This window comes from Canis lupus, chromosome 24, assembly GCF_048164855.1.
Source record: "Canis lupus baileyi chromosome 24, mCanLup2.hap1, whole genome shotgun sequence".
NCBI classification, from domain to species: Eukaryota; Metazoa; Chordata; class Mammalia; order Carnivora; family Canidae; genus Canis; species Canis lupus.
The window spans coordinates 26,014,907-26,033,285 of record NC_132861.1 but is presented as its reverse complement, the minus strand read 5'-3'; the positions used below and the strand labels follow the sequence as shown (position 1 = coordinate 26,033,285).

The following is an 18,379-nucleotide window of genomic DNA, read 5'->3' as shown; positions in this document are numbered from 1 at the left end:
TTCACCCATTTCACCTACCACCTGCCTCTGGCAATCACCAATCTGTTCTTTGTATCTATGAGCTAGTTTTTTGTTTTGTTTTGTTTTAGATTCCACATGGGAGATCATATGACATTATGGCATTTATGTTTCTCCATCTGACTTACTTCATTTAGTATAATGCCCTCAAGGTCTATCCATGTTGTTGCAAATGACAAAATTTCATTCTTTTTTATGGCTGAATAATATTTCATTCTGTACATAAATACCACATTCCTTTCTCCATTCTTCCCCCCAAATTCTGTGACTTTCTATGGGGATGGATGTTAACTAGACATACTGTGGTGATTACTTTGCAAAAGATACAAACATTTAGGTTGTTTCCACATCTTTGCTATTATAAATAATGCTGCAGTGACCATATCTTTTCAAGTTAGTGTTTTCATTTTCTTCAGATAAATACCCAGAAGTGAAACTGCAGGATCAGATGGTAGTTCTATTTTTTAATTTTTTTCAGAAACTTCCATACCATTTTCCACAGTGGCTATACCAATTTACATTCTCACCAACAGTGCACAAGCGTTCTGTTTTCTCTACATTCTTACCAACACTTGTCATGTCTTATCTTTTTGATAAGGGACATTTTGACAGATATGAAATGATATTTCATTGTGGTTTTGACTTGCATGTCTCTGAAGATTGGTGATATTGAGCATCTTTTCATGTGTCGGTCAGCCATCTATATGCCTTCTTTGGGAAAATGTCTATTGATCCTCTGCCCATTTTTTTAATTGGATTGTTTCAGTTTTTTGTTATTAATTTGGATTTCTTTTAAATTGCTCTTTAATTCAAAAGTCTCCTAAACTCTGAGACCAAACACCATTCACGGTCTTAACTTATCTGTTTAATAAGCAAATAGTCAATCCCAGCTTTATTACTTGCATCTATACCTTAGTCTTGGAATATTCAAATAAATAGTATTTTTTAATGATCATCAAACTAGTTATCTTGATGATATGACTTGCAACTTTATAGGCTACTGCTGCATTCTTTCTATTGCTAAGATAGCTGAATGTCATATCATGCTAGGTCAGTGGGCCATTTATATTTTGTTTTTAAGTGAGGTTATCATTTGATAGATTTGTAAAGTGATCTCTGTTGAGAACTTCTGAGATATTTTTTAAGATTTATTTTTTTGAGAGAGCCAGCAAGTGAGCATGAGAGGAGGGAGTAGCAGAGGGAGAGAGAGACTCACAGACAGACTAGTAGCTGAGCACAGAGCTGATGTGAGGCTCAATCTCAAGACCCTGAGATCATGACCTGAGCTGAAAGCAAGAGTCAGATGCTCAACCAACTTGGCCACCCAGACACCTGGACTTCAGAGAATTTTAATTCATTACAATGAACTTAATCTTATTAAACTGCACCTATTTCCTCTGAATTACATAGACATATTAAAAAAAAAAAAAAAAAAAAAAAACAGGATAAAGCAGCAGGCACCAAGGTGTTCACCTGTGTCTCCTCTCCACACATTGATCTCTCCACCTCCAAATGTTGGTGCTCCACAGGACTCAGTCACAAAGCCTCTTCTATTTTCCTTCCACTGTCTCAAGAAGCCATCTAAGCTGGCAGCTTTAAGTATAATCTACACACTAATGATGCCCCAATTTTTATTCTCCAACCTCAGCCTTTCCTCAAAATGCCAGACACAGATATCCAACTTCCCATTTGATATCTTCCCTTGGATACCTAACAGGCAAACTTAACTGCAATTTCCCTCCTGATCCCTCCATCTCACCTCCTCTTTATGTTCTTGCCCTCCCAAAAAAGGGTTCCGTACATTTGAAGACAAAGACAAAGACTAGGGTAGGGTGGGGGGTCATCTTGGTATATCTCTTTCCCTTACACTCCCATCCCATTGATCAACAAGCCCCTTTGGCTCTAACAAAAAGATGCCACAAATCTGACCATATCTTTCTTTCCACTTGCATAGCTGTCCTTGCTGGAGCCACCATCAGCTACCTGGGGCAGCTCCTTGTTGATCTCCCTGTTTCCACACTTGCCATCTTCAAATTTTACTCTTCACATAGTAGCAGAGTCAACTCTTTATAAATAAATTAAATCATATCACTGACTCTCTCTTCAACCTTCCAAAGGTTTCCCAACACACTCAGGATGAAATGCAAACTGCTTGACCTGCTTACCATGAGGCCCCAAATAACTTGTTTCCTTTCAGATCTGATCCCCTACCACCCCCACTTGTCTCTCCAGTCCCATTTGCCTTCTAGCTGCTCCTTGAGATCATCGGGCTCATCCTCATTCTCAGAGTGTTTGTATATTCTCTGCTCTCTGGCTTACAACATTCTTCTCCTAGAATTTGGCATGGTTTCCTCCTCCATTTCATTTAAGTCTCTGCCCGGATGCCATCTTCTGAGAGAGAACCCCCTGACACCTGAAACAGGACTCCTACATCACTGTCTACTCCTTTATTCTGATTTATTCATTTTTGAAGCATTGTGTGTGTGTGTGTGTGTGTGTGTGTGTATACTATGTAGAATCTATAAAAGCAAGATTTCTTTATTTTGTTCACCCACATTTCCAGCTCGTGGAAAAATAGTATACACTCAATAGAAATATGTTGTCCCCTCCTTTCCCATTAACTTTGCAATCAATACTAGAATTATGCTGATCTACATTAAGACAGTTATGTTATTTTCTCTTACATTCCGTGTGTCTCTTAACATTCTTCCAAACGATTTAATCACAGCATTTGACTAAATATGTGCTGACCGTTAGTATAAAAGGGAGTCATGAATGATCATGTGGTCCAGTTCGCTGGCTTCCGTTGAGAAAGATGTTATTAAACTCCTTTCACAAAGTAATCACTACAGTGCCAAAAGCTTGTGGCTAATTTTCAACTGCATTTGACCTCATGGGTTGCAATTATTCGGTGATTAAAAAAAGAGCTAGGAAATCTAGTTGTGGTTATTTTTACCTAGTGTGTGATATCATTCTCTTCCGCTTTAAAACAATAACAAGATATTGGAAAGATGCTATTCCTTGCCATGTTTTTCCAGACTATGAAGGGAGAAAAACACTAATTCTTTTGCTCCATTAGCTCTAATCAATTCAAAGGGATAATATACAAGTTTATCAGTTTGTTTTACTCTTTTCTTTTTTTAAAAAAAAGATTTTATTTATTTATATTTATTTATAAGAGACACAGAGAGAGAGGCAAAGACATAGGCAGAGGGAGAAGCAGGCTCCCTGCAGGGAGCCCCATCTTGATCCCAAGACTCGGCGATCGCGACCTGAACCAAAGGCAGACATTCAACCACTGAGCCACCCAGGTGCCCCTGTTTTACTCTTTTAACTTTTTTTCCTTTTCATGACTAATATCTACCTAAAACTCCTACTGGAGCCCTGAACTGTGAAGGTTGTTTAAAGCCGGCTCAATTTCATTTAGGCAAGATTTGACTGGTAAAGGCACCACTCTACCCTTTACGATCCGTAGAAGAATCTACTAACAGCACACCAAGGGAGAGTCTGGAACAGAGCACAGTGAGGAAAATCATTGATCTTGCCAATCTTATTCATTCTTTACATGAAGAAACTAAGGTCTAGAGACACAAAGTGCTTTATCAACGACATCACTGGCCTTTCCATATACCCACCCTTTGCTTACCTCTCATTGTTATCCGTTGTTTATCTTGTTGCTTCTCTTGTAAAAAGATTGGCATTTTTTCCTCTCAAGGCAAAACACCAAAAATCCCGGGAGTTTTGGAAAGAGAAGAAACACAAATCCTAGTCATCCTCAGCTACTTAAATGAAAGCAAGGTTGGCAGGAAAACGTATAAATGAAAAATGCCAAAACCCTAACTTCAAATTTAGGTTTAGATTCCAAGAACTTCTCAACTTGACTCTTAAAAGAATTGCTTGTAATCCTATCATTCCATCTGCCAGGCTTATGATGGCAATGGTACGAGCAATAAAATAGTCATAGGGTATGCGAGGGAAAAGAGAATTCATATGAAAATCCAACAGCCTGGTTCTAGATAATTGGGAGTTGACTGTAAACACCTCCACCGCCATACAGCAACTTTGGCCCTTGGATAAAAACATTTTCATGGCAAATCGTTTCACTTTAGGAAAATTGTATCTACTTTCAACAACTGGAGGGTTGTTTCCCCCACATGATTTTCAGGCTAGTAAAAAATGTGAATAATGATTATGTGCAGCACAGAAAATACAATTTCTGTTTGGCACAGGATTAGGTACTCGTGGCATTGAATGCCTACTTTATCAAGTTTGTCTTCATTATTCTGTGAAGAAACTCCTACTCCATCTCCTGCTCCTGAGAATGAAACTCCATACTCCATTACTTCCTTTCCTTCATCATAATAAAACTGCTGTTAAAGGGCAGTCACATATTTAAACTAAATTAAACCTTTTTAAAATATTGAATAGTGAGCACTTGATATTCCCCAAAGCTATGTTTCTAAAATCTTCACTAATGTTCAAATTGTGGGGTATTATTTGATGGTAAAAGTAAATTTAGAACTGGCTTGTAAATGTGTTTTGTTGGGCCTTCAGAGGGCTGACATTAAAAAAAAAAAAAGGGATCTCACGTAAAAGTCTGGATTTCTGACGCTCTTGAAAATTGGAAGACCTGACAAAACAGCCCCACATTCCTACCTGGCATGAGAGTCGGCTGGAGCCCTGGAAGGCGTTTGCCCTTGAATGGACACAAGCCCATCAGTTCACCACCCTCTCCCCCTGCTCTTTCCACTCATTTGCAATTGCTTCCCTGGACCAGTTAGGCTTTTGAGTTTGTGACCCTGGCATAAGAATATGTCAGTATTCATACACACACAAAAAAAAATATGTGAGTATTCACTTAAAATGCACTACAGCCATGAGTGGCAAACAAAGACAGTTTGAATCGTTGACATTGACCTTGGCAGAGATTCATTCACCATCTGCTCATTGCTGTCTATACACACAGTGGCTGTATAACATGAAATTCAAATTTGTTCCAACAAATTAAGAATTATTTTACCTGGGTTGCTGTCATATTTCCAAACCACGAATCTTGCATCTTTGAGTGGCAATAACCTTTTGCATGCTATGAAAATCCTTAAAGGCAAGGAGATACATTAAAAGATTGATTTTTAGAAATGTATCGAGGAAAAGTGGAAAATTCTATTAAATCCTATTAGAAACCCCATGCTTGGGAAGCCTGGGTGGCTCTGCAGTAGAGCATGTGCCTTTGGCCCAGGGCGTGATCCTGGAGTCCCGGGCTCAAATTCCACATCAAGTCCTACATGAGGCTCCCTGCATGGAGCCTGCTTCTCCCCCTGCCTGTGTTTCTGCCTCTCTCTGTGTGTCTCTCATGAATAAATAAATAAACAAATTATTTAAAAAAGAAGAAGAAGAAAAGAAAAAAAAACATGCTTAAAAACAGTGGTTTTCAACCTGTCCCACCAGCAACATTAACATCACCTAGACACTTCTTAGAAATGCAAATTCTGGAGCTGCACTCCCAGATCAACTGGATCAGAAAGTAAGCACAGAGTTCCTGTCTGTATTTCAACAAGCCTTTCTGGTAATTCTGATGGACACCCAAGTTTGAAAAACCTTGGTCTGGAACTTTTGTGCTAGCTTGCCCTGAATAGAGATACTCATCTTCTCAGCCCTCAGGGACAGGTTCAAAGCCCCCAAGCCACAGTCTAGCATCTGACCACCTATTGGGAGTTTGATGCCTTTTGTGTTCCCAGCTTGTCCCCAGAGGCAGCAGGATGTACATCATTGAGCACTCCTTATTCCTCCCCTCAACCACCATCTGCTTGTCTATTTCCCCACTGGCTGCCCTCTGATCAAGGGCTATGGAGCTACTGAAGGAGTTCATATCTCATGTTCCCAGGTAGCAGGATACAGGGCCCAGAGCTCAGGAGCCAGTCAGAGGGTGGAGACTAGAGAAGTCAGGCAAGGACCACACAGCAGGGGTTCCTGGCAGGCTCAACGAGGTGTGGTAGTCCTAACTCTGAGTCTTCACCCAAGCTGAATTCTTTGCCCCTTGGTGGCTGATGGTCCATTTCGTGTTGTCCGTGTTAGCTGAAAGATGACTACTACAACAGTGCACATATATTCCCAAAGCTTCAGTAGTTTGAAATATCTTTTTTTAATTTTTTATTTAAATTTAATTTGCCAACATATAGTATAACATCCAATGCTCATCCCATCATGCACCCTCCTTAATCCCCATCACTCAGTCACCCCATCTCCCAGCCTCCTCCCCTTCTGCACACCTTTGTTTGTTTACCAGAGTTAGGAGTCTCTCATGGTTTGTCTTCCTCTCTAATTTTTGCCACTCAGTTCCCCCCCTTTCCCTTATAATCTCTTTCACTATTTCTTATATTCCATGTATGAGTGAAACCATATGATTGTCTTTCTTCGACTGACTTATTTCACTCAGTATAATACCCTCCAATTCTACCCACTTTGAAACAAATGGTGGGTATTCGTCCTTTCTGATGGCTGAGTCATAATAGTCCATTGTATATACAGACCACATCTTCTTGGTATGGAAATGTTCCATTGGATTTGGAATCCATGTACATTAGTCTAAGAAATTTTCAATGAAAGAAAAGAAAAAAAAAAACAGAAAGAAAGGAAAATTTAGTAGGTATTTTATCTTTTTTCTTAGTTACTTTAAAATAAATTTTAAACTCTTAGGAATTTTTGATTGTGTGGTAAGTCATTTAAAAAATTATCTTGAGGGATGCCTGGGTGGCTCAGTGGTTGAGTGTCTGCTTTTGGCTCACATCGTGATCCCAGGATCCTGGGATTAAGTCTCCCATCAGGCTCCCCTAGGGGAGCCTGCTTCTCCTCTGCTCATGTCTCTGCCTCTCTCCCTGTGTCTCTCATAAACAAGTAAATACAATATTTAAAATTAATTAATTAATTAATTATCTTGAATTAAGTTTCTCATTAATGAGAAAAATTTTAAAAACTGAAGAGATCATCATTTACAGGTTTTGATCAAACACTTCATGTAGTCATTTCAAGCATTAAAGCTGATAAAAGCAAGCTCAGTTTCTCATTAAAATTGTTTGAAAATATTTTACTTATAAAAGTCTTGTAAATTCAGTATTTACCCCTTTGATTCATTGTATTTTACTTAATTGTAATTATGCAAAGAAAATGAAACAATTTTTTAACCGATATCCATATAGACACATCCAAACTCCATGTGGCATATCCCAAAATGCCATGCAAATTATCTTTGTGATATTTCATGCCCTGACATAAAATTAGCACATTATTTGGAATTGCAAGTCAATTCTAAAATGTATCAATTAATTAAGCCTTAATAGGTAAGACTCTGATGAGGAACCAGTGTTCCGAATAGAGCCACGTGCTTTCGACCTTAAGCTGTGCTCCATAAACTCTAAGAATTGATTAAATTTCCACAAAGCAAGACAGTCTGCGAAACTGTTTTTCCTACTCAGTTCATTTGGAAAAATATACAGAAAATACCTCCAGACAGCTGTCCTAACACTTCATAGTTTCAAAGGACTGAGGTTCTGGATTAAAAATATGGACCCACTACTCAGAAAACTGTGCATTGACACTGTAATGAAATCACATTCCAAGGGCTTTGTGGACCCCCCAGACAGGCCACACTCCATCCACTTAACCTCAGACTTTCCTGACATATAAACAGAGGTGACGATCACGCCAAGCGTTTGTCTCCCCCACCCAATGTTTCTGAACAAACTTTGCAGTATCTCACCCATGAAACTTAGAAAGGCTTTCACATACACAATTTGTTTTGATTCTGACAACAATCCTGAGGGGTATACAGAAGGTATTACTAGTCTACAGTTTGGGGTTTTGTTTTTTAGAGAGAGAAAGAGAGCGTGTGGGCACATGCAAGTGGGGGTCAGAGGTGGGAGAGGGGTCGGGAAGGGGCAGAGGGAGAGGGAGAGAAAGAAAATCTTAAGCAGGCTCCACACCCAGTGCTCAATCTCATGATCCTGAGATCATGATGACCTGCACTGAAATCAAGTGTCCAATGCTTAACCGGCTGAGCCACCCAGGTGCCCCCCTAACCTACATTCTTTACAGAAGGAGAAACTCAAAGTCTCAGTTATTACAGCCCTGATTTCTCACTACCTCTTATAAAACCCACAGGCTAATACAAAAATGCACTTTTTTGCCTCTGCAAATACTCTGCGCCTTATATGTTTATTATGCAGTATTTTTAATTAGGCCATAATTCTTTTATAAATAATTTTATTTGCACATCTTAATTATCCTAGAAGAGAAGCTTCTGACGCACCGGGTGTTTAGTGTTTATACTTATCCGTGCTGTAGAAACTTAATTTGAACCAAAACTTGACAGAGTAATAAATACAGCAGGAGAAGAAAATAATAAACTCTGATCCATTGAATGTGGTTGAAAATGCAACATCAGTCTCAAACATTAACTGCCCTAACTGTGGGTATACAATCACCACAACCACATCTGAAAGTATGTTTGATTGTCTTAAAAATAGATAATTTACTTTATGATGTTATACTCTTTTCTCCACTGTGATGTAATAGTGCTATTTAGATAAATTTTAAAACAAGCTCTCTTTTCTCCATCATCTGCAACATAAAACAGTTTCAGAAAAGTACTTATATACTAGTAATGGTTAACAATGATTTTTTAAATAATCAGCTGTTTTTAAATAACCAGTCAACATTCTAAAAAATAAAACATGTGTAATAAAAGAACCCATATAAGAAAACTTACATATATTAATGAGTGTAATTTTATGAGGCTATGTCTTCAGGACGTCACAAATAAATTCAAGGACTTCAAGAAGCAATTTTTCGCTAATATCTTTTCACTAATATCTTCTCAGTTTTCCACATTTCTCTATCCCTTTCTTTTTTTTTTTTTAATTTTATTTACTTATGATAGTCATACAGAGAGAGAGAGAGGCAGAGACACAGGCAGAGGGAGAAGCAGGCTCCATGCACCAGGAGCCCAATGTGGGATTTGATCCCGGGTCTTGAGGATCGCGCCCTGGGCAAAAGGCAGGCATCAAACCGCTGCGCCACCCAGGGATCCCTCTCTATCCCTTTCTATTACAGGTGTAACCTTCCATACTCTGGAAACATTTTCAGGATACAGTGACCTATATTTGCCATCACTCCAAAGGACTTATATTTATCCTTCAAAGGGACATTTATATTTTAAGAAAGATTTCTGTAAAATAAAAACTCTTCAACATTCAAAGGAATGAATGTTTAATACTGGAATTTCAGACTCTGTCAGGCAGTGATAAAGATCTTTGGAGGCAAGCAGATCCTCATATCAGACCATGTACGTGACTCATCTTGACAAAGTCAACCCTAGATCCAAAATGACTTGGAATACATTCGAAGACCCATACAGCACAAATGACTTGAAAAAAAGGAAAACATAGGCTTTCACAAAGCCCTCCCCCCCACCCATTCCTTTCCTCCCTGTAAGCTGTGAATTCTTAACCTCCTGCAAGTAAATGTCATCTTCAGGTGTCTCTCTTACCCCCTCCTCTTTAGGCAACTATTCACAAGATGTTGTTCCCAAAGTGACTCTACATAAACCCACTGGATGTTTCAATGTCTAATTTCCAAATTGGCTGTTTGTTTTATGACTTTGAATAAGTTTCTTAGTAGTTCTGAGCCTCAGTTTCCAAATTGGTAATACAGCAATAATAATAGTACTGACCACCAAGAAGACTTGGTGCAAGGATGGAGTTCCAAGGATGCCTATTAATGCCCAGCTCGTGAAAGCCCTCGGCAGAAATTCTCTGTGTTTGTTGTTGTTATTTTCAGTTGCCTCGTGTGTCTGCTGCTGCGGTCTTGCCAGCAGAACTTCCTGGCAAGCTCTCTCAGAGAGAGCCTTGAGGTCACCACGGGTGAGATCCCACTGCTCTCTCTCCTTGCCACAGTCCACAGCGGCCATCCTTTTTTTGCCACTGTCTCCAACATCATTGTGTTCAAGGACACCCCCACTGTGGACACCCCCAGAACTGCCATCATGGCTCTCCTCTCTGGAACTCTTCCTTTTCTGCCGTTGGTAGCAAGGGGAGACAGCTCACCCAGGGTCTGCATCCAGCACCAGGATATAAAGGCCCAGCCTCATGGGGTGATGCTGGTGGAGACCAGGCAGCTCCAGAACTCCCACAGGATCCTCCAAGGCCTTTTATCGGAACTGCATCAAAGCCTAGCTTTCTTCCCCTCTCTCCTATGGGTGCTGCTCTTAAGGGCACACGTGAATAAACATACTACATGCGACTCTGTTTTAGAGTCAGCTTCCCCGGTAATCCAACCTGCAAGATCTCCAAATTGCAGTTTAATTACTGATTACATATCCATTTTGAGACATTTAATTTAAGGAAAAATATAACCTATAAAATTTCCTTTTTGATTCCTCTCATTGTACTGTTAGTTCCCCCCCCCTTTTTTTCATTTTATTGAGGTATCATTGACATATAACATTGTATTAGTTTAAGGTGTACACCATAATGATTTGATATATTTATTTGTTGCAAAATGATCACCACAATAAGTCTAGTTAACATCCATGACCTCATATAGTAGCAATTATTTTCTTACGATGAAAACTTTTAGGATTTACTCTTTTAGCAACTTGCAAATAAACAATTACAATATCATTAACTTTAGTCCACACTGCACATTACATCCCTATGACTTACTCATCATAGAACAGGAAGGTTCTGCCTTTTTTTTTTTTCAGTAGGCTCCACCCCCAACCAGGAGCCCAACGCAGGGCTTGAACTCACAACCCTGAAAGCCAGACCTGAGCTGAAATCAAGAGTCAGACACTTAACCAGCTGAGCCACCCAAGTGCCCCAGGAAGTTTCTACCTTTGACCACCTCCCCCCACTTTCTCTTCTCTCAACCCCAGCCCCACCTCCGGCAACCACCACATGCTCTCTGCCAGCAGCCCTCCCTGCAAGCGAGGGATGCCTTTTAGCCTGAAAGGGCATCTGGCACATCACAGTTGTCTGCCACAGAGCTATCTGGACAGAGAAAGGAACAAGTCCTAGAAGTATATACAAGAAAGCTGTGAACGGTGAAGCCTATGGAAAGACAGACTGGGAACATTTAGGGCAAGAACACAAGCTTTTTCTTTTGTTTATGACTTTATGTATTGTTTAAACTTAGAAAACGTTTGCTTTTATCACCATTAACCTTTTTTTTAAATGTCAACAGGGGTCTTTTGGGCAGTTGGATTATAGATCATTTTCGAGAAAAAAGAATTCATAGTAAAAATAACTAACTTCGAAGAAAATAATTAATAAATAAGTAATTTTAAAAAAGGGAGAAAAATAAAACCTGGATTCTGTTCTCTCTTTCACCGCTTTCCAGCTGGGGGAACCAAGGAAGCACAGGACTTCTGAGTGACCCCCTTCCCCTCCTCACAGTGGAACCCAGTGGGAGCTCTGTCACCAGGCAGGAGGGGGCTGAGGTCAGCCCAGAAGCGTGGAGAACAACACAAGTGGACTGTGGCAGACTTGGAGCTATTACCTTGCAGGCATCTTTTCAGTCTCCAAATGTGTGTCTATGTCTACATCCCCCACCTAGACTCAATGGCACAGATGTTCAGCAGGGGCAAAATCCTTCCAGCATCCAGATTATCAAATAAAAGTCACATTTAAATCTCTTCTGCCCTGAGAATGTCTAGATTTCAGGTTCGGCAAGGTTGCATATACAATAAGTCTGAATATGCAGTAGTGCTGCTAAATATAAAACCTATTCCATAATTTCCTTAGCAGATGTAGATTTTATGATGGTTTACATTAGTTACCGTTTGCTCTGCCTAAATTATGCCGAGAAGAGACATGCAATCTGGCATCATGTTCACCCCTTGCCCCCTCACCTTGGCCTCAAACTTTTGGTTCTTTGAATACACCACATTCTCTCTGGCTTCTGAGCCTTTGCAAGTTGCCATTCACTCTATCGAGAATCTTTTCAACCTTCAATGTATCCCCTCCCTTAGCTTTTCCTGATCATCTCTCAGGTGTCAGATGAAATGCCACCCATCACACTCACCTACACTCCACCACTCCCCACCCCCAGCCCCCTTCCACCTCAGTAAAGCCTTTCGTGGGCTCCTTTAAGTAGCTCAGATCACCCTACGGTCTGTCCCCATAGCACCTGGTACATCCACGGTTGTTAACCCTCTTCACGTGCTATTATATGCCCCTGTTAATTGTCTGAAAACTCAGGCAGATCAAGACAGTGTCACTTTTATGCCTACTGTCTAACATTGAACACAGTAGGGACTCAAAAATGTTTTGGAATAAATGAATGAGTGAATGCACAAGAAGGCACTTTTGGATTAACATTTGCTTAAAATAAACCATGAGGGGCACCTGGATGGCTCAGCGGTTGAGCATCTGCCTTCGGCTCAGGTCATGATCCCGGGGTCCTGGGATCAAGTCCGAATTGGGCTCCCCACAGGGAGCCTGCTTCTCCCTCTGCCGTGTCTCTGCCTCTCTTTGTGTCTCTCATGAATAAATAAATAAAATCTTTGAAAAAATAAATAAAATAAAATAAACCACTAAATAATACAGCAACAGAGGATAGATTATGTCTGCACAAATTCCATTGTACATATGTACGTACATACTACACATTTGAAATCTGTTACTGGAAAATTCAAAGCATAATGTAGAAAAATGTTTTAATCATCTAATGGAATCACATGCTAGGCTGAAGAATAATGGATATTGAGAAATTGTACCATGGGACACAAATCAGTTACGTTTTTCTCAGTAGAGGCTTTGGCTATATAACGCAATATAGAAATACAACATAGAGGGAAAGTTGCTCTCCAAAACAGAGTCACTTGAATTTATGAACAAGATTTTTCTCATGCTCAGGTCACTTCCATGCATCCTTTTCGCTGCTAGACCAGCATAGGTGACACAAGTCCCTGGAAAAAATGAAAGGACAGGACCAAAGCTTTATCAGAACCAAAGTATTGCTCAAGAAGGACCTTCAGCCAAGAACCTAAACTTTCTCCTGCTGCTTCACAGTATTAAAAGGCAAACTCTGGGGGCTGTTTTTCTATTATATATTGACTGAATCTATGAAGAGCTATGAAATGCTAACCAGAAGGACAGCCCAAAATAAATTTAACAACAAGCACAGATCGACAAGGAAAGTCCTTTGTAATGTTTTCCAAGGCACTACACTTTTGAACATTACATACAGGAAAAAATTATATGGAGGAAACGTCACTTTACAAGGCTTTAGATGAGGCCCTTTCTATTTTAACGAATGTTATATATAAGGAAATGTTCAATATAACACAGTTTCACTGAACTGTACTGTCAGAATAAACTGCAGTTACTTTGGATTTTCAGCTTTAATCTTGTGAGAAATGTATTTCTAAATATCTTTGGCAAGATGTTCAAGGTTTATTTCTTTCCCAATGTGGATCTTAACTCAAAAAGTCCAGCCAAGCTCATAGTTGTGTTATTCCTCAGGTTAATTAAACGCAAACGAATTGACAAAATATCAAATGAGTGGTAAGGACATTTCCATTCGATTGTTCTTAAGCACTAAAAAACAGGGTGTGCATGAATTCGCTCAGTTTTAAATTACCCACAGCATTTAAAAACCACCTGGATGGGTTCAAGAAGTAATGTGAGCTGGGAAAAATATGAATTAATGAAGAACACATTTTGGTGATAGGCCTATAAATAAATCGTTTCTATGCATCTAGTTGGCACCCACAGATTGAATAATGCTAATGTAAGTAGACACAGATTTCTAAAGTCTTTTTATGTAAAATGTGGTTAGTTCCTGCTTTCTTGGCTATGCTAATGAATGCCAGGGAGAGTGTAAGCTGTATTTTAACTTTTTGTTTACATCGTTGGACACATGCTGAGAAAGTTCCCATGGAATACTGCTTACCACATGTACGTAAAAGGTCCAAGCTCACAGCATTAATCACATTTTAAAAAATGATTTTGTTTCCCACACTCAAGATAATAGTCCTTTGTTATTTTTAACAACTTTGGCGTATAAGATATGTAATAACTTCTTGAATATAATAGCATAGACATTGTTACAATAAATCATTAAATTTAATAGGTCTGGGTTGTGACAACCTGCTGATTCTCCTAGATGCTAAGACATTTATCCCTCCTTGGAAGCACGTAGGAAAAATCCAAAAATAAATTTCTTTGGCTTTTCGACAGAGCCAGCCAACTTAGGTGAGTTCATTCAAAACCAAAACATCTTTTTCAGTCAAGAAAGCAAAAAGCATCAGATTAGGAAGAAAATACTGAGCAGTTGGAGCATGCAGCAATATCCTCCCTTCCTAGGAACAGCGACGAAAGATCCATTTGAAATGTAGCAACAGCAGGGAAAAGGCTAAACGAAAGACACTAGCTCATCACCTCATCCGTTGTCAACATACTTCTACATTTCATCTCATCCAGTGGTCCTTAGATTAGCCCATAAAGAGGAGGCCAGCAGGATGGCCCCTCACCACGAAAGCAGGGGACAAATGGAGGTTCACATACCACATGTCTAAATATTGAAGTTTTATAGCAAGCTAACGAGCTGTTAAATAAAATACTTAATATGTTCTATTCCCCCCTTTTTAACAAATATATCTTCCTAGTAAAATTGAGAAATATGTGTATAAAACTGAAAGTTGGCAAAATATCAAAGAAAACTGAATTTAATTTTTATTGTGCACATCTAGGTGTTCCATTGATGGGCCAACAATGTTTGGGTGAATAATAAAACACGGAAATAACATAATTCATTTTAAAATTCTAGATTTATCTCACAAAATTTCTGCAAATTCACTAATTATTTGGTGTAATTAAAGTTTCCACATAGCTGGTTTCTATCAGCAGCCAAATCAGATAACCTTTCTTTAGTCCTTGTGGTTCTTAGATAGTTTTTTATTCATATTAATATGGAGAAACTTTGTTCTGCTGAAGCAGTGGGAACTGGAATCGTTTTTTGTTTGTTTGTTTTTTAAGGTTTTATTTATTTAGTCATGAGAGACACAGAGAGAGAGGCAGAGACATAAGCAGAGGAAGAAGCAGGCCCCCTGCAGAGAAGCCGGATGTGAGACTCGATCCCAGGACCCCTAGATCACCACCTGAGCCAAAGACAGACACTCAACCACTGAGCCACCAGATGCCCCTGGAATTGTTAATAAAAATTTAAAGCAATCCTTAGATTCAAAATGGAATATGAAATTAACAAATCATATTTGAACATTGTAATAGGAACGCTGATGATAAATGATTAACACAAAACCATTACAAAATAATTTAATTCCAAGATATAAATCTCTATTGCTTTTATCAGATTTTCAAAGTATTTTAAAGCAGTATTTAGAGCCATACAATATTTCTTAGGTTCTTTTTCTTCTAAAATTGTCAGTACTGGAATATTATAAAGAGAACTGAAAACAGCCGTGTGCTGCTCTATTTATTCCAATCTTTCTCCAATTGAAACGATAGCTTGCTTTCTAATGACTAGAAAATATTCTTCATAGAAATTAGTTTTGGAAATATTTGTACATGAATATTTTTTTGCATAGTTAGGAAATATTTTTATCTCTAGTTGCAATTCCCTTCTATTTTAATAAGATGTCACATTTGTTGCATATTCAACATGCAGCTTCTTGCAATTTCTCCAAAGTTTTCTCCAGAGTTTGGGGCTTTTTTAAGTTTATAAGCCTTTTAAAAATTGAAGTATCCAAGCACATCACTTTTGTATTTTTGGTGGTCATTATCTTTTCCTAATATGATTAATAATAGCAAGCAAAACGGACACTCGAAGTTAAATTCATTTTCTACTAAAAATCACAATTTTATTTTTATTTGAGGAGCTTCTCAACATAACTTTTGAAATCCAGTTAAACTGAGTAATATTTACTTTTTTATGTATTTTCTTCTCTCACTTCCTTATCCAATAAATGAGCGATCTAATTTGGATTCTCCATCCAAAAGGGGAGTTGCATTTTTTATTATTTTCATTGTTTTTATTCATATTACATATTTAGCCATTCATTAACAAACTTGGAGATCATTTCTACCAAATCCCCAAATGTTTCATGTTTATATAAATATTAAGGAGAGGTTGATAAAAGGGTACAAACTTAGTTATAAGACGAATAAGGCCTGATGATCTGATATAGAACATGGTGACTATAATTAATAACATTGTATTATGTCATCGAAATTTGTTAAGAGAGTAGAACTTGTTTGTTCTCACCAAAAAAATATATATGTGTGTATAACATATATATATAAATGTGTAAATTGATGGATGTGTTAATTAACTAGATGAGAGGAATTCCTTAGCAATGTATACATTTATCAAATCATTGCAATGTACCCTTTAAATATCTTACAATTTTATCAATTATACCTCAATAAAGTGAACGAAAACATTGTTGCATAAGCATCATTGTACTTTGTTTAAAAATTGAACACATGATATCATCTTTAATATTCTTTTAAGAACATTATAACAATATGTATTCTGTTCTACATTTACTTCTTTGTTGAAAAATATCAATTGTTTGTCACTTACTTAGTCCTTTTGTTCATTTATTTAGTATTTGTTGATTTTATGTGCTTATGGCATTTCACATTCTTTTTATAGCTTAATTATTCCTTAATAATACATGCTCATATTGCATAATATTCTATGCATTATTCATTTAACTATTTTCCATTTGGTTGGCATTTATCTTGGTTACATTTTATTTTTTGCCACTTTATCATTTCATTTTCTTTTAATCAAGGATATGTTTCCAATAGCAACTATCATTATTGCCCCAAACCATTTATGAACATTGGTTGAGAAATATATAATGATAGTAACAGGATACTTTGTCTTTGAACTTAGAATATAAGTTTCTTTCCCAATTTGAAAGATTTGGGGTTTAAAATGAAATATGTGAAGCACAGAGGAATTTTAGATCAGTGAAACTATGCTGTACGATACCTAATGATGGGTACGTCATTATACCTGTGTCTGAACCTACAGAATGTACAACACTGACAGTGAACCCAGATGTAAACTATGGACTCTGAATGATAATGAGGTGTCAGTGCAGGTTCATCAATCGTAACAAAGAGCAGCATTCTGGTAGGGGAAGTTGATAATGGGAGAGGCTGTGCGTGCATACGGACAGGAAGGAGATGGGAAATCTCTGCATTTTCCACTCAATTTTGCTGTGAACCTAAAGCTGCTCTAAAAAACAAAGTCTATGAAAATATGAAATATAAATTTTCTGCCACGTTTATCCAATGGAAAACTGTAATCATTGATTTAAATCAGATTGTGCTTTGCTAGAAACATTCTCATTTGTGTCAGGATATGACAGCCATTTTCCAGAATCATCATCCAATAAACAGAGTAAAGTTCCAAAGTTTTCAACTTTTTATCCAATTTGCAGATTTTATGAATGCATTTTTCTTCAACTTTTAACAAGTATGCCAGAATTATATTTGCTGTCTCTGAAATATAAATTTGATATGAGTAATTTTGTCTTTCATTTTCACTGTTTTGATCAGTGACTACAGCTTCATTTAATGAGAATCTGTTATTGCAGGAACTCTAACCAACCAATTTCAGTGTGGATTTCATGTGAATAATGTCCCTTGCTCATTTTCCTTCAGTCTTCTTTAAATAATTTGTAATGTCTTGCTTACAAATTTTATGTGAGCAGTGCTGTACAGAAGTCCCCTCACTTTCCTAGCTTCTGGTTATTTAAATTTGGAACATTAATTTGAAAAGTTTCTCTCTCTTATTGCTTTTGGTTTTTAATCCTACTTTAATTTATTTTATCATGATTCAAATTGTACACATTTTCAATGATCTAAAGCAGGAGCTAGCAAACTTTACCGGTAAAGGGCCAGATAGTAATTACTTTTGGCTTTCAGGTATTTGTAGCAATTACTCAACTCTGATGTTGCACCATGATAATAGCCATAGACGATACATAAAAATAGGGGCATGAATGTGTCCCAATAAAGCCTTATATAAAAACAAATGGCAGACCAGATTTGACCCACAGGTCCTAGTTTGCTGACCTCTGGTCTAAAGAAGTGAAAAATAGAATATTGTTTTCAAAGTATAAAAAAAATTTAAAGGTAAATAAGGTAAGACTATTTTTTATGTTTCTTATTTTTTCCCTAAAATAATCAAAATGATGTATTAAAATTAGAAGGCAAAATAAGCTTTGCGCAGTGGCAGTATTGTAGTCAATGAGGTTTATCCAAGGCGCGATTATTGCTAATAAAATTAGAAGGCAAAATAAAACTTATAATCAGTAACAAAATTT

The 18,379-nt window shown here is 37.8% G+C and overlaps 1 protein-coding gene and 1 pseudogene across 9 annotated transcripts in view; one reads left to right on the top strand and one right to left on the bottom strand.

Moving 5' to 3' along the window:
- LOC140615899 (uncharacterized) overlaps positions 1–18,379 on the bottom strand; it is a 309,775-nt gene that overhangs the window by 146,852 nt on the left and 144,544 nt on the right. For 4 of the 9 annotated variants that reach the window (XM_072795998.1, XM_072795999.1, XM_072796000.1 and 1 more), the window contains exons 6-7: positions 5,039–5,115; positions 3,665–3,727 (exon numbers count right to left, since the gene is read on the bottom strand). The exons of the other annotated variants lie outside the window; for them this stretch is intronic. In XM_072795998.1, the coding sequence (XP_072652099.1) occupies positions 3,665–3,727; positions 5,039–5,115 (140 nt within the window). The remainder of the gene's footprint in view (positions 1–3,664; positions 3,728–5,038; positions 5,116–18,379) is intronic. 9 annotated transcript variants of the gene reach the window in all.
- Positions 18,274–18,345, top strand: LOC140616667 (U4 spliceosomal RNA; annotated as a pseudogene).